Source organism: Chlamydotis macqueenii, chromosome 3, assembly GCF_036417535.1.
Source record: "Chlamydotis macqueenii isolate bChlMac1 chromosome 3, bChlMac1.mat, whole genome shotgun sequence".
NCBI classification, from domain to species: Eukaryota; Metazoa; Chordata; class Aves; order Otidiformes; family Otididae; genus Chlamydotis; species Chlamydotis macqueenii.
In genome coordinates, this window is record NC_141558.1 from 2695484 (window position 1) to 2710268 (window position 14785).

Sequence of the window (14785 nt, forward strand, 5' to 3'; positions counted from 1 at the left end):
ACTTTTTTCATCGATGCAGGCTGTCTGGTGTTTTTGCCCAACTTCCTCTTTGCTGGGATTCATTGTTCCTGAGCTTGGAGAGGTGATCCTTGGATATTATCCAACTTTCTTGCACCCACTTAAGCAGTCTGTGGGCTCTGGGAAATCACTCTCAAGTTATTCTTTGGTCTCTGCAATCAGTTTCCTTTATTCCTGGTAGATGGAACGGTCAGAAGGTTCCTGCTCTTCAAAGACTTGTCCTTTGTTTCTCTGTCTCTCAGAGCTTTTGGAGGGTTGTATTAAAATTTGTTTTATTCGCTGCTCCTTAAGGAATATTTCATTGTTTCAACCATCTTCCCTCATTTTGCAGTCATCTTTTTTGTCCTAGGGTACTTCACTTTGGAACCTGTTTGGTTTATGACTCTATGTTGTCTTTGGCAAGAGAAGGAGATGACACAAGTTCTAAAGCCGTTGTCTGACTTCAGATCCACCAAGACAGTAACTAAAGTAGCATTTTCGTAATTCAGTCAGGATTCAGTCGTTATATACAGTTTCCTTGCTGAAATTATCACTTTCTGCCACCACACCCATGGCAATGGGGTGTATCTGGAGACAACGCCGCATCTCTTACATGCAAAATCCTGGGGGAGACATTAGGATACTTGCTCAAGATGACAGAGCAGATCTGTGTCTGGACCAAAACTGAGCCAGAGAGCTGCAGTTTGTGCCTGTGGGTTTTACAATTAAATAAACGGAGATTAAAGGAGTGGTTTAGTTGCCTAAAGTGACGGACATTTTGATGCTGTATCTGAGACATCCATGCTGACAAATTGTCACTCGGCGTGTGGGAGACCTACCGCCTTCTGGAGCAGGAGCTGAAGTCCAGATAATTTGTCCTGAACCATCTCAAATAAACTACGTGCCTTCATGGCACAAGTGGATTAATGTCTTAATTTCAGGCAGCTGAAGATAGCTTCCTATTTATTGAGCTTGCTAGAAAAGATAATTTTTTTCTTAAATGGTAGATGGTATAGACAAATTATTAGATTTTTTGAAGTGGTGGGTAGTATAGCCATATTATTACCTTTTGAGATTATTACTTGAAGTCAAAATTGGATCACCATATATACTCCACACATGATGTCATAATGGATTTTTTTTATTATCTAAGCGTGATGATATTGTTTCCCTTAGCCCCACACTAAATATTTGTATTAGTTAAGGTTTTTCATTTGGTTTTAAAAGAACAGAAAAGCTGTCAGCCCTGGGCTTGTGGTGTTTAGAGAAATTATGTTGCATATGTGGGAAATTAATTACAAAGAACACAATGTAATAGTGGGTTATGCTCTGCAAAGTGGGGATAATGGAATCCAAATTTAGAAAGTACTCTGAAGTCTTCAGGACAAAGGCATGGTGCAACTGTGACGTAGTATTAATCTTTTATTCTCACAGCTCTTCACACCCGTGGATAACAGGATATATTTCCTGGGCAGATCTTCATTCACTGTGTTTATCTGTTGTGATAAAAAATGTCAACATAATTTCATTAATTTAATTTTTCAAAGGAGCTTTGCAGTGAAACACTCTTTGGAGCTACTCAATTCATGACGGTATGACAGCAGAAATCCACCATAGCAGAAGAAGGCTAAAGCTGTGTGTCATGTAATGCAGTGGCATAATGACTCCTGTGCTTTAGCTGGTGGCCAAAGTTTGAGCTGCAGTTCCGTGTCGGTCTCATCCCCTAAGGAAAGAGCAATGAGCCGGACGCCCCAAGCTCTTAGACCACTGAGTTCTCTCCTCAGTTCTCTTCTGTGGCCATACTCCTTTTTTATGTTATTCAAGAATGAACTCTAACCTAACACTAATCAATGAAAGAATGTGTTTATAATCTCTGAAAAACCATATATTCTTCTTATATATCCTATGCTATGTATTGTTCCTGTATATTCTTCCAGTGCCTAAAGGGGGCTGCAGGAAAGGCGGGGAGAGACTCTTCAGCGGGGCCTGCTGTGACAGGACGAGGGGTCATGGTTTCAAAATAGAGGGAGGGAGATTCAGATTAGATATTAGGAAAAAATTTTTTACACTGAGGGTGGTGGAGCACTGTCCCAGGTTGCCCAGAGAGGTGGTGGATGCCCCATCCCTGGAAACATTCCAGGCCAGGTTGGCCGGGGCTGTGAGCAACCTGATGTGGTTGGAGATGTCCCTGCTCCTTGCAGGGGGGTTGGATTGGGTGGGCTTTAACGGTCCCTTCCCACCCAAACCATTCTGTGATATATGAATAAAAGGCAGTCTTGTATTGTATTTTAGTTTCTCACAGCTCTGTTACAGAGCTTGTTATATTCCTTAGTAGACATTTTCTCATCTGACCTAATAGGCACAAGGATGTCAGATAAGGAATTAATTCAAGGGGAAGTGAATGGGTAGGATGGCAGAACACAAGGACTTAAGTTCTAAATGCCAACATTTTTTTCTTCTGAGGCAACTAAATTCACTCAATCCAAAGTATCCAATAGAAACCGAAGCTGAGCAGATTGAGGCCGAATTCTCCCCAAAGACAGGATCTAACATTGTGGACTGCTAGATCTTTCCTGTCCTGTGAATAATTTTAATCAGGAGAGTACCTTTTCATTCATGATGTGTTATTCTGTTGACAGCAATTCATCATGGACTTTGGAGATACTTTTTCCTAAGGAGACTCTGTATAAAAAAAAAAGAATAGAAGTCTTTCTTCCCTTATTTTCATTTTTTTTTTTTCTGTATTACTGGTATGTTTATTATCTAATAGAGGCTAGAGAACGGCAGCAACTTTGAGGAATACCAAAGTAGAAGGTCATGAAATCAAAGAAAATTCTTGTATTATCTTCCATATAAAATGAGTGAGGAAAATATAATAAGTGTGTTGTGGATTTTAGCTCCGCTTATAAACATGATATAAACAGAAGGTTTATTGTTAATATGCAGTTAAATCAAAACTGTATATCACGCCGTTACTGTGCTGTTAGTGGTACTGTGCTGTCAGGAAGGCTTTGGAACAAGCATTAGATTTCCTTGTGCTTTCTCTGAGGAGATGGAAATAAAATGTATTTGGACTAAAAAATGATGGACTCTGTATTTTGTTGTACTCTTCCAAAGCTTGGGTCCTAGTCTAGGGAAGAAAATGGAATTCTTTCTACTGCTTTATGCTATCAAGTGGTTCAGTCCCAGGCAGGAAAGTGACAAATTCAGTGACATTTTTCAAAACCACCTATCTTCCGTGCAGTATCTTTGTTAGAATCGTAGAATCGCAGAATGGTTTGGGTGGGAAGGGACCTTCAAAGCCCACCCAGTCCAACCCCCCTGCCAGGAGCAGGGACATCTCCAACCACATCAGGTTGCTCAGAGCCCCGGCCAACCTGGCCTGGAATGTTTCCAGGGATGGAGCATCCACCGCCTCTCTGGGCAACCTGGGACAGTGCTCCACCACCCTCAGTGTAAAATTTTTTTTCCTAATATCTAATCTAAATCTACCTCCCTCTATTTTGAAACCATAATGTGTTCATATGAGCAAATTTTTTACTGTCATTCATTTCTTACCACTCTCCAAATCGCTTTTCATGAGATAAGTTGTGATTTTTCAGTATCTGAAAGTCTACGAAATACGTTTTTGTAAGAGCAATGGTTATCCTGACATGCCGTTTTTACAGAAAACATACAGCATAAACCAGTTATTCCCTAATTCTTGGCTCCACAGCAGTGTAAGTTACTGTCAGTAATACAAAGTTGCTGTTAGTCATTGGGCTAAGGTTTTGTGTTTCCCATTACTCCTTCCGTATATAATCCTTCATTTCATTAATTAACTTCATAATTAATGTGTCCTAACCTAAAGCTAGCATTTCTCACTGGCCTGGTCACTTGTTTTGTTCTATACCCGCTTAATCTGGTGTTCAGATTCACAGAATCTAGATGTTACAGTCCTGGCATTGCATTTCCTTGGCACCACGTGTAACTGGTTTGCCAGTAAACATAGTTTATTGACATGTAAACGCTCTATCGATCTGATGAGTAAGTTTAGGGTTAAATTTGAGCTTTTAAATGAAAACTTTGTAAATGTGGCAATATGATGTCTTTCTGTTCCCAACACTGGAGCGGAAAGATGTTAACTCACCTGTATAAAGAACATACAGACACTGTAGTTAGGTTAGAGTCTACCTCGTCAACGGTGATGAAAAGAAGATAACACAAAAGCCCCAACTCTTTGTACAGATAACGGTGTTTGGGATAGAAAGGCTTTGTTAAAGGTAAGTTAACAAAGGGAAAAAGGGGCAATTCACTCGTTTATTCACAGCATTTAAAGTTGGCAAGGGCTCACTGCATTATTTAGTTTGACATCTTTGATATCATAGGTCATTACGTTTCATCCAGTTACTATTTTCTTAAGCCCTATAACTTTCTCCTTTAAGTTTAATTGGTACTTGTCTGAAGTGTCTCTCCCAGAAGGAAATCTGATTTGATTTGAAAATGTCAGGAGATGAAGAATCGACACTTCCCTTGGTAGGTTTCTAGGAGCACCGGATGGTCCAGTGGTGTAACGGAGCAGTGTAGTGTTTTGTAGCAGACAACCATCTTCGGTGTTTAAAATATGTGCCTACGTTTCTGTTTGAATTTTCCTGGTTTCTGTTCCTACCCCTGGCTCTTGATACGCCTTCTCGTTGCTCGTTCAAAGACCCGTTTGCACTTCGCCATTCTCTCCCTGAGAAGATGCTTAGATCCTTTAATTAAAAACCTCTAGCTTTTCTTTTTGAAAGGCTAAACTTATCATGCTCTTTCTGGCTGTCAGGGAAACTATTTTTGATGATCTACTTAATGTCAGGATTGATCTCTCCAGTGCTGTTCCTCCCAACCTCTTTTTTACTCAGATGTCCCAATTCAGTCACTCTTCCATTTTATTGCAACAGTGCAAAGAAATTCCGTATTTACTGGATTGTCTACTGCCACTCTTGCACTTTCCTCAAAGATTCTTCCCTATTTGCAGGTATGGTGTCTGTCACTTGTTCCCTTAAGTAGAGATTTTACGTATGACTCTTTTTAATACATTTTTGATTGGACTTTCTAAGGCCATCGTATCAGCCTTCTCATCTGAATTATCCACAGATTCTGTAAGTTGAGACTTTTTATTTCTTTGAAATCACTCAGGAAAGACTTTAACAGCAACAGACTTTGTACCAATCCCTGCAGAGGACAGATAAAAATGCTGCCATTCAATGCTTTTTCCCTTTAGACAATTTTTTTTAGAACTGTCATTTAGACAATTCTTAATCCATTTAACATGTGCACTACTGATATTGTATAGTGCTAATTTTTTAATCAGACTGTCATGAAGTAATAAGTCAAATGCATTAATAAAGTCTAAGTCTATTACATCCGTGCTATTACATCCTACATTTATTACAACTAGACTTGTAATTTCATGAGAGAATGAAATCGAGTTTGGCTGACAAGACCTATATTGCATACAGCCATGTTGACTGGCATTAATTATATGCCTATCTTCAAGAGTTTTGCTTCAGTTGAATGCTGTGTGAGATATTCTGTTGTATTGTCCAGGAGCAATGTCAGGCTAGTCCTTACGACGATGTGGTTTGTCTGGTTCGGTGATCTCCGCTGTACCCTGGCTAGCAAAGCAACATGACTCAAGCCAGAGATATCCCATATCGCGTAGCGCAACCCAACTGATTTCCCATGGATGCCGACGTTTCTCCCAATACAAATGCTAAAGAAGCTTTCCACTGACATCTGCAAGAAATCACTAGGATAGTTTTTGAACCTGTGAATCCTTTGGAATTAAGTCAAATCAAAATATACTCCCTAGAACCACACTTAATCATAGAATCACAGAATGGTTAGGGCTGGAAGGGACCTTCAAAGCCCACCCAGTCCAACCCCCCTGCGAGGAGCAGGGACATCTCCAACCACATCAGGTTGCTCAGAGCCCCGGCCAACCTGGCCTGGAATGTTTCCAGGGATGGGGCATCCACCGCCTCTCTGGGCAACATGGGACAGTGTTCCACCACCCTTATTGTAAAAAAATTTTTCCTAATATCCAATCTAAATCTCCCTCCCTCTATTTTGAAACCACTACCCCTCATCCTGTCCCAGCAGGCCCTGCTGAAGAGTTTCTCCCCATCTTTTCTGTAGGCCGCCACTGTGCACTCCAGCTGTGGAAAGCACTCAGTCCAGAGTGAGCCCAAAGTCATCCCTCCTGAAGTGCTTGCAGTCTGGACATTCAGCCTAATGAGGACATAACCAGTCCACAAGATAGGACAGTTTTGCTGTCTTCTTTTGCCCTAAAACTGTATCTTTTTTTTATATGTTCTTCAATGTAGGACTACTTTAAAAATAAGAATAGAAAAATTGTCAGTAGTAGTGGTCTTGCTTTCAGATGTTTTGTTCAGTGTCTGATTGTCAAAACCAATTTGCTGCTAACGACTAAGGAGGATTTTAGCAAAAAAAAAGTAAGGACTTATACTGTACCTTATAAATTTTAAATGTAAACAGGTTCATGTAGTAGTTTTGTTTTGCAGAGTTTTAGGAAAAAAACCAATATTAGTAGTTCAAGCTGACAATCTCTTATTCTAAATTTATTCAGCTATTTTTACTGAAAAATATGACTGAATTTCTCTGAAAAAAGTTATCGATAACAACATTTTGTACCTCATTTTTTGTTGTCACCTTTATTCTCATAATTTTAATTTAATGGGGTAAAAACTGGAGTGATTCCAATAGTCACCAGAAATGCATTTTATAGCAGTTCATTGTTCTATCAGGAAATTTTCTTATCTTTTAAAATTTTCATTTACTATGTGATTAATCTATCCTCTACTAAAAAAAATTAAGAAAATTATCTCTATAGAGGTATGCACCACATTGCAGCTGCTGTGTGTGCTACTTTATGTAGGCACTAGAAGAAACCTGATTTCCTGTCATCTAGGCAGAAGTTTCTGGAATTTATGGAAAATTTTATTTATTTTGATTAACAACTGCAGGATTGGCTGATAAATTGGCTTCTTGCTGTCTAAGATTGACGTATCTTAATACTTCTGGATAAAAGAATGTGGATCACACGGAGAAGGAAAAGCATTATATTTTGTAAAGCAGAAATTCACCGTAAATAATAAACCAAGCGTTATCTCCTAGTTCAATGCTAACAAAGTCATTAAAATTATTGAAAATATAAAGGAGAGAGTAAAAAAAGAGTAGCCACTCATCCTGTCCCAGCAGGCCCTGCTGAAGAGTCTCTCCCCACCTTCCCTGCAGCCCCCTTTGGGCACTGGGAGCCGCTCTCAGCTCTCCCCGGAGCCTCCTCTTCTCCAGGCTGAACAGCCCCAGCTCTCTCAGCCTGGCCTCACAGCAGAGCTGCTCCAGCCCTCTCAGCATCTGCGTGGCCTCCTCTGGACCCTCTCCAACAGCTCCACGTCCTTCTGCTGTTGGGGGCTCCAGAGCTGGACGCAGCGCTGCAGGGGGGTCTCACCAGAGCGGAGCAGAGGGGCAGAATCCCCTCCCTCGCCCTGCTGCCCACGCTGCTGGGGGTGCAGCCCAGGGTGCCGTTGGTTTCTGGGCTGTGAGCGCACATTGCCGGCTCACATTGAGCTTCTCATCCACCAGCACCCCCATGGCCTCCTCAGGGCTGCTCTCTGTCCATTCTCCGCCCAGCCTGGATTTGTTCTGGGATTGCCCCGACCCATGTGCAGGACCTTGCACTTGGCCTGGTTGAACTTCATGAGGTTTGCCCGGGCACTTGCTGAAATTTTCTGACTTAATTCACCCTCGGCTGCAGTAGCCAGAGATGAAACCCCTGTGTCAGGGAGCTCCTGGGTGTTCGCAGGTAAGGTGCTCTCAAGCCAGTCCTTTGAAGTTGTTCCACTTTGCCGACAGTAATTAAATGCTTACTGGATACGGCAAGTTAAAAAGAATGAGTTCGCTTCTCTAATCCGTCGGCTTGGGCGCTCACCTGGGAGATGACTAAGGAGGTGAAAATCTAAACACTATTAGGAAGAAAAAAAAATTGGAAAGGAGCACTGAGGTGTCACTCAGATGTCTTTTTCTGTTGCTCTTCACAGGAACATTTTTTCCAGAGTTTGAATCCCCGCTGAAAGAGCTCACTGTAGCTAATCCTCCGAGAGTGGCTCTGTTTTCTAAGTGGGAAAGGGATCTCGGATAAACAGACAATCTGCTGTTGGCACGCCGCCCTCTCTGCCGCGGTGTAATGAAGCCTTATCGTCTGCGGTGGGGTTCTTCAGCGGCTAAGCTCCTTCAAAAGCTGAAGGAGAACTGAGCGCCAGAACTGGAAATCCGATAACGGCACCTATAAATAAAGGATTTCCATTTGCACCGCCAACAGCAAATGAAATTATAATTAGTGACTCAAGAAATTATTTAAAGAACACGGTTCAAACTTAGAGCTTTTTTTTTGGGAGAAGGCTTCTAGAAATGTCCACACTTGTTAAAACTTTTGGAACTTAAAGTGAAGCATGCTTCTGCTGTGGAATATTAAAAATCAGCTAATTAAAAGCAATAGGTGAACTGAGGATACCATGGCTTAAAGTAAATGGACTTTTCATGAGAAATTCTGAAAGAGGCACTGAGGTGAAGAGCTGAATATCACTGCAAGAATGAAGTCTAGCACTGATCACTTCAGATCGTTTTAGCTGTTCCGTGTTAGCCTGTTAAATTTCTCGTTAAAAAGACGTGCAGCTTTTTTGAGAACAAGTGGGTTCCTTGTTTCTCTTTGATTACTGCCTCTCCATTTTAAGAAATCTTACAAAAACTATTTGTTTAGAAATATTTCAGTGTTGGTTTGGGTTTTTTTTTTTTTTTTTTTTAATGGTACAGAGGGGTGATTAGTTGGTTTGATGCCTGCTCTGTTCTTTTGGTGCTGTACTGTACCAAACGTATGAAACCCAAGCTGAACCGTGATTATTCTGTTTACATAGTCAAACTTAAGCCAGATGCAAAAAATGAAATGAGAAGATAAACCAGAGAGAACCCAAGTTAAGCTTCCTCTGGCCACTTTGGCTGCAGCTGAATCGCATTCGGCACCGATGAGCTGGTGGTCTCCACGTGCTGCTCAGGGTGGGATCTTTCCGTTCCTTGTTGGGAGGGATTTTGCACCTGTGGAAAGATTGCTCTTGTTCTTCTCCTGTCCTCTGATACCATTTTCTCTGTGCTTCTTCTAGAAAATCTTGCATTTAATCTGCCCCATGTGAGCCTTTTACCTGTCTGTTTGCTCACGTGTGGCTGGTTGATTGGCACGGTTTCCACTAAAATTCTTGGGAAATAGGAATGCTCTCCATAAATGACTAAGATTGTTCCCAGTAGAAATAGCCACACCGTATTCTGAAAGAAAATCCACTAGATCGTAGAAAGGCTTTGAGGAAAATTAGAGGTGAATCTGATAGGACCAGCAACATTACCTCCTTCTGCGGATGAATATTGATTTTAAATATGCTCTGAGTTCTAACAGTTTGTTAGCCACATATCTGAGGATTTTTTTTTTCTTGAGGTCAGGCTATAGTTCTCGGAGTAGCGCCATTATTTCCTTATTCAGAGGAAAAGAAGAAAGCTGATTCTTTGAACTTCTGGATTATTCAGAGCAGACGGTGTTGACAAGATGTAATTGCTGCTTCAGTTGAGAGGAAAGGTAATGCCTCTGTTGTTTTTGAAGTTCTTTAAGAAACTCTCTTGTGATCTAAAGCTAGTCATCTTAGACAAGCAATTTGCTCCTGAGTGATAAGAACCTTCCGTAAGGTTCATATTGGCTTAAAAAAAAAAAAAAGTATTAAAGTCAGAAGCCACTCCTTAATCTCTTTTTAGCTATACGATGTAGGCCTGCGAGAGCTGGACAGACCACTGTGCTCAAGCAACAACAAAATTCCTGACCTGGGCTTCAGCTAAGGCAAAACCCATTATTTTCACTGATAGTCTATATTAAACCATGAAAAATCTGGAATAAATTCCATCCCTGACCTAAGATGGCCATCAGTTCATGCCATAATATAGACCATTTCACTTTATTATTAAGCCAGTTATCTGTGACTTGTATTTTTATTCTGCTAAATGTATGAGCCCTTTCTGCTAACCTACCGTCCGAATTTGACTTCAGATAACGAGTTGCTTCTATGGACTTCAATAAGCGTCGTGCATGCGAAGGAGGAATTTGCCATCGTTTGGCTGGACTATGTCCTGGTGGACAGGATGACATGACTTTGGCTACAGGCTACGTGAAACTTTTTCATTTTTCTCTTTTAATCTTAGTGAGCGTATCTTTGTTGCATTGTGAAGCACACTAGATAGGAACCAATTTGATTTTATCAGAATTTTTGTTCCAGATATCCCAGATGTGTCCCCTTTTACTCCTCTACATTCTAGACTAGATTTAATCCCAGTCTTTTAAATCCCTTTTAATGGCTGGCCCACCCCTCTGTGCCTCGTTTAGGTTTTCTTCATTTCAGGTGCCCCATTAACGGATATAAAGCTGTCATACTTTTCCCTGTTATGTCTCTTTAATAGATCCTAGCATCCTTTTTATTTCTTTCCACTTTTTTTTTTAATTAGAATTTCTCTTGGTACTGAATTACTGTTTCTACTGACTACTCGTCAGTTACTCGTAGACTGATTTTTCTTGTTTGGTGACAGCTAATTTGGAGCCCATCGCTGGGCCAGGTTCAGCTGGTTTTTTGCACTGCATGAAATTCAACAATTCTGTTGAAGGCATCTGAGTAAATCTGAAGTTTATGCTGGTATAAATGAAATAAAAACCTGCCCTAGTGTGATCAAGGAGCTTATTACGTCCAAAAGGCAGATCTGGCTGTCCAGTTTACTTTTGTTTACTATTTACTCACTCTGATTTCACGGAGAAATAGCGTAAGAGTTTCCCCGTTCATGCATATATTATTACCACAGATATGCCTATATTCATAAATTGTAACATATAAATAATATATAGTGTTTATAAAATATAAAATGCCTGTGTAGCACTCAGTGCAGTGCACTTTCACCCTGAGATGTCTAAACACTCATCAGTCTCACTATGACTTACACCTGAAGTGAGTTATGTGGCCAGATCCTTCACATCTTGTGAAGCTGGATCTTTCGATAAAATTGTGAGTGATTAGACAGATAATAGATGAAAAATTCATGCCCATAAAGTAACTGAAAAATAGGAATAATATATTTTAATTGCTGTGACACCTGCTAGTCTTCCTTGAACTTTGTCTGCTGTCATGAAGTTCAATCAAGCTCTCTTTGAAGCCCGTTGGCCTCGGTGGTTTGAATGATGTGAAACAGTTAAAATTATTTGTATGATCTTGTGTAATCATGTCTTTGAAATTTGTTTTTGTAATAAATATTTTTTTTCGTATCTTACCTTACGGAATTGAAGCCCAGTTTTATACTGTCAGGACAACTGTCAAGACATATAAGTTTTCATATTTTAATGTCATATTTAGAATATCTAAAAATATTTTACTAGTTGTTGGTTACAAATATTTAAGAACTATTAATTTTGTCTCCTGAAAGCCGACAGACTGCTGCAATAACAATCCCTTTCTTACCTTATTGCCTCTCTGTTTAGTTTATTTCATGATGGCCTTGTCCAAACCAGCAGACATCTTGAAGTTGGCGTGTATAAAAAATATTGCATGAAAAGGTTTAAGTATAAATGATGGTAAATAAAACACATTTAAGGAAAAAAAAAAAGGAAAATAAAGGACTGTGCTTTGGATCTCAATATAAAAAACTAGATATGCACCAGCTAATTCTCACTAATAACATCTGATTTTATTTTGTCTTTTAAGGTAAGACTGGCCACACAGAGGCTGTACGCGTGGTATATCAGCCAGAAAACATCAGCTTTGAGAAACTGCTCAAGGTCTTCTGGGAGAATCATGACCCGACACAAGGTAGAGTGATGAGTGAGCCAGTATTTAATTATCTTACTAATTACAGCTGGGATAATTAGTGTTAGAGCTGCGTGGAAGAGATGAACCTTGAAATCACACTGGAGCTCAAGAATATGATTGCAGACATTTATTGACAGAGAAAGAGAGGAAGAGAGAGAATGGGAGTACAGAAACTCACAATACCCCTCCTCCTTTACAGCTGTCTGTGCTGGGAAAATTCCCACAGAGAAGCACAGTCAACAACAGAAATTTTTTTTTTCAACTTTGATTATGACAATTTCTTCTATAATGCTGTCTTTTGTCTCTTAAATTAAAGCGTATTTCTTTGCAGCTTCAGAGCTGGTCATTTGTGCTGAGGAACTTTATCCTTCATTAAATTTTTTGTTGTTTTTTTTGTGTTTTTCGATGACAGTGAATATCTTTTATGATTAGAAAAAGAGAACAAAAAGAGGTAAGAGATGGAGTGTAGAGGCACAAAGACAGCTTTTTAGCTATTTGCCTTATTTGAGCCTCTTGATTTAATTTATCTTTCTTGGAAGAGCCTTCGTGATGATGTTACACACATCTGTGCAAACATAAATGGGAAACTGTGTTGAGAAAACATTTTACGTGTTTATATAGTTTCAATAAACATCATCCCTTCTACCATTTCCCAGAAATATTACACACAGTAACTCATTTCAATATTTTAACAGCTATCATAATTACGCCACTTGTTACTACATCTGGGAACAAAAAAATGCAGATGATACCTTCAAAATGTGACACCATCCTGGGAAACAGTAACTGACAAAAACAAAAATGCAAAGACAAAAATGGCTATTGCAACTCCTGCCTACGTGAAAAGGGAAGCTTCTTCCGAGTCGGTAAAATCTCCGAACATTTAGTGCAGTTTCTGTGTTGACCTGATTTTGTGACCAGGAATTGTACAGAGAGATTGCTGAGCATTCCAATGAGGGACAGAAAAAGGATGTAAGGCCTAGAAAACCGGCCTGGTGCTGTGAATAAATGTGTTCAACTAGTTGAAGAGACATAACACTATCAAGTAATCCTTACAGGTACTTATGTGAGGAGCAGACACCTGTTAGTGGGGCTGATGACCCAACCACTGGTAAGCCATCACCAAAAAAAAAAAAAAAATTCCTGCAGTTGGAAGCTGAAGGTTGAAAAGTTCCACCTTGGCATAAAATAGTTTCACAGCTCTCAGTGTGGTTGAACATTGGAATATTTTTTCCATCACCATCCTTCTGAGTCTTTAAGGTGAGATCATTTATCATTTTAAAAGAAGCGCTTGATTTAAGTCATGAGAAGAAACTCTGTGTCTGTGTGTCAAGTGCGCTGGGCTATACTGGGATCTGATGATTTATGAGCCTCCCTTTTCAACTCCTTCCTTTGTAGTTGTGTTCAGATCAATTCGTCTGCACCATCCTTGAAATACTTGCAGTTCTGCGTTAAGACAATGACCGTCTTCAAATCATGGTTCGGGGCCTCTGTGGTTTGCTCATAGGGGTTTTGGCAGGGCTTTTTCTCCCTGTCCTACCTGTGGTTGTTTTTAGGCCTTTTTTTGTTCTTTTTTTCTTTGGATTGCCAGAGATTGGCCATCACCAGAGGCTGGCTGCTTCGTAATGGCCTGGTTGTTTTGATATGGCAGAGAATCCTGTTTCTCGATAATTGGGTCATGTGTCTTGTTCATACGTTAGGAGTCATCCTGATTGCCAGAGCTGGGAACTAGTGGCCAGGACTACAGGATTCGTCAACTTCCAGAGCGGTACGAGGAATGGATTTCTGCTGAAATAATCTGGGCAGCTACCACCTAATCTGCCACGTCTGTAGTCTTGGCTTTGGCAGCGTATGGTTGAACTCTGCCTGTGGCACACGTGGGCAGTCTCTAGAGGACTTCAGTGCTCTAGGTTGACTGATGTTCATGTGCTGGACACAGCGGTATGTAGGTGAAGTGTAGTAGTTACGGTAACAGATCAAATCAGATGAATTTATGATTCCTTCTGGCTTTAAAACAAAGTAAAATGATGACATTATGTCTTCATATCCACCTTGAATTCTCACGTAACTGAGGTTCAAAATAGTTCCAGTCTATGCTTCCAGAAGAAGGCTGGATGCTGGCGGATGTATGATTCACTCTTGGATTTCTGGCAACTGGGGAAGCATCACCTAATTAGCCCGGGCACAGAGCCATGCTAATGTGGCTGTATTCCTTCAGGGATGAGAGCTAATACCTCCGCGTGGCACTGTGCTGTGTAGATACCCAAGTCATTCACAACTGTCTCCAGCATCTACGTGGCACTGCAGTGCTTGGTGTAAACACACCTGGGCCATTATTAAAGCTTGGCTCAGTACAATTTCCAAATGGTTCTTCTGTAGTAATTTGCCAAAAGTGAGAGCATCACTTTACCCACAGAGAAGATGGCAGTCTTCTCTGAAGACTTTGCATGCCCCAGGCTTGGATAGGTTGCTTTACCTATGTATCTTATGGTTGCTTAGTGCTAATCTCTGTTCAAGAACTTTGCAAAGCTCATCATACCTCTACCATCTTTCTTGATTTGAGGAAAACCTAAACCACAAGGTCCCAATTTCAGGTATTTTTGTTCTGTAAGGTAGGGATGATGTGCTTATAGACCCTTTCAAGTTTGAGCAGTTAGCAGTAGATCTTTGAGGTGAAATTGTTTCTTTGCCTTGGTTTGTGTCTACTCCCTGCTTTTAGCTTTCTATGGGAAATGTGGTTTTATGTAAAGATGCTAAAAGTGGGAGGCATCCCTCTGACCTGTGATATTTTTCTCCTTTTCTGAGATTCAGCTATGTGCACACAGTCAGTCTTATTTAGCCAGCCTTAGGGGAATGCAGGACTCCAA

General features: G+C 40.4%; 1 protein-coding gene across 3 annotated transcripts in view; it reads left to right on the forward strand.

Annotated features, from left to right (window-relative positions):
* The window catches only part of MSRA (methionine sulfoxide reductase A), a 290212-nt gene that overhangs the window by 159321 nt on the left and 116106 nt on the right, over positions 1-14785 (forward strand). For all 3 annotated transcript variants that reach the window (XM_086745840.1, XM_086745841.1, XM_086745842.1), the window contains exon 4: positions 11814-11918. In XM_086745840.1, the coding sequence (XP_086601966.1) occupies positions 11814-11918 (105 nt within the window). The remainder of the gene's footprint in view (positions 1-11813; positions 11919-14785) is intronic.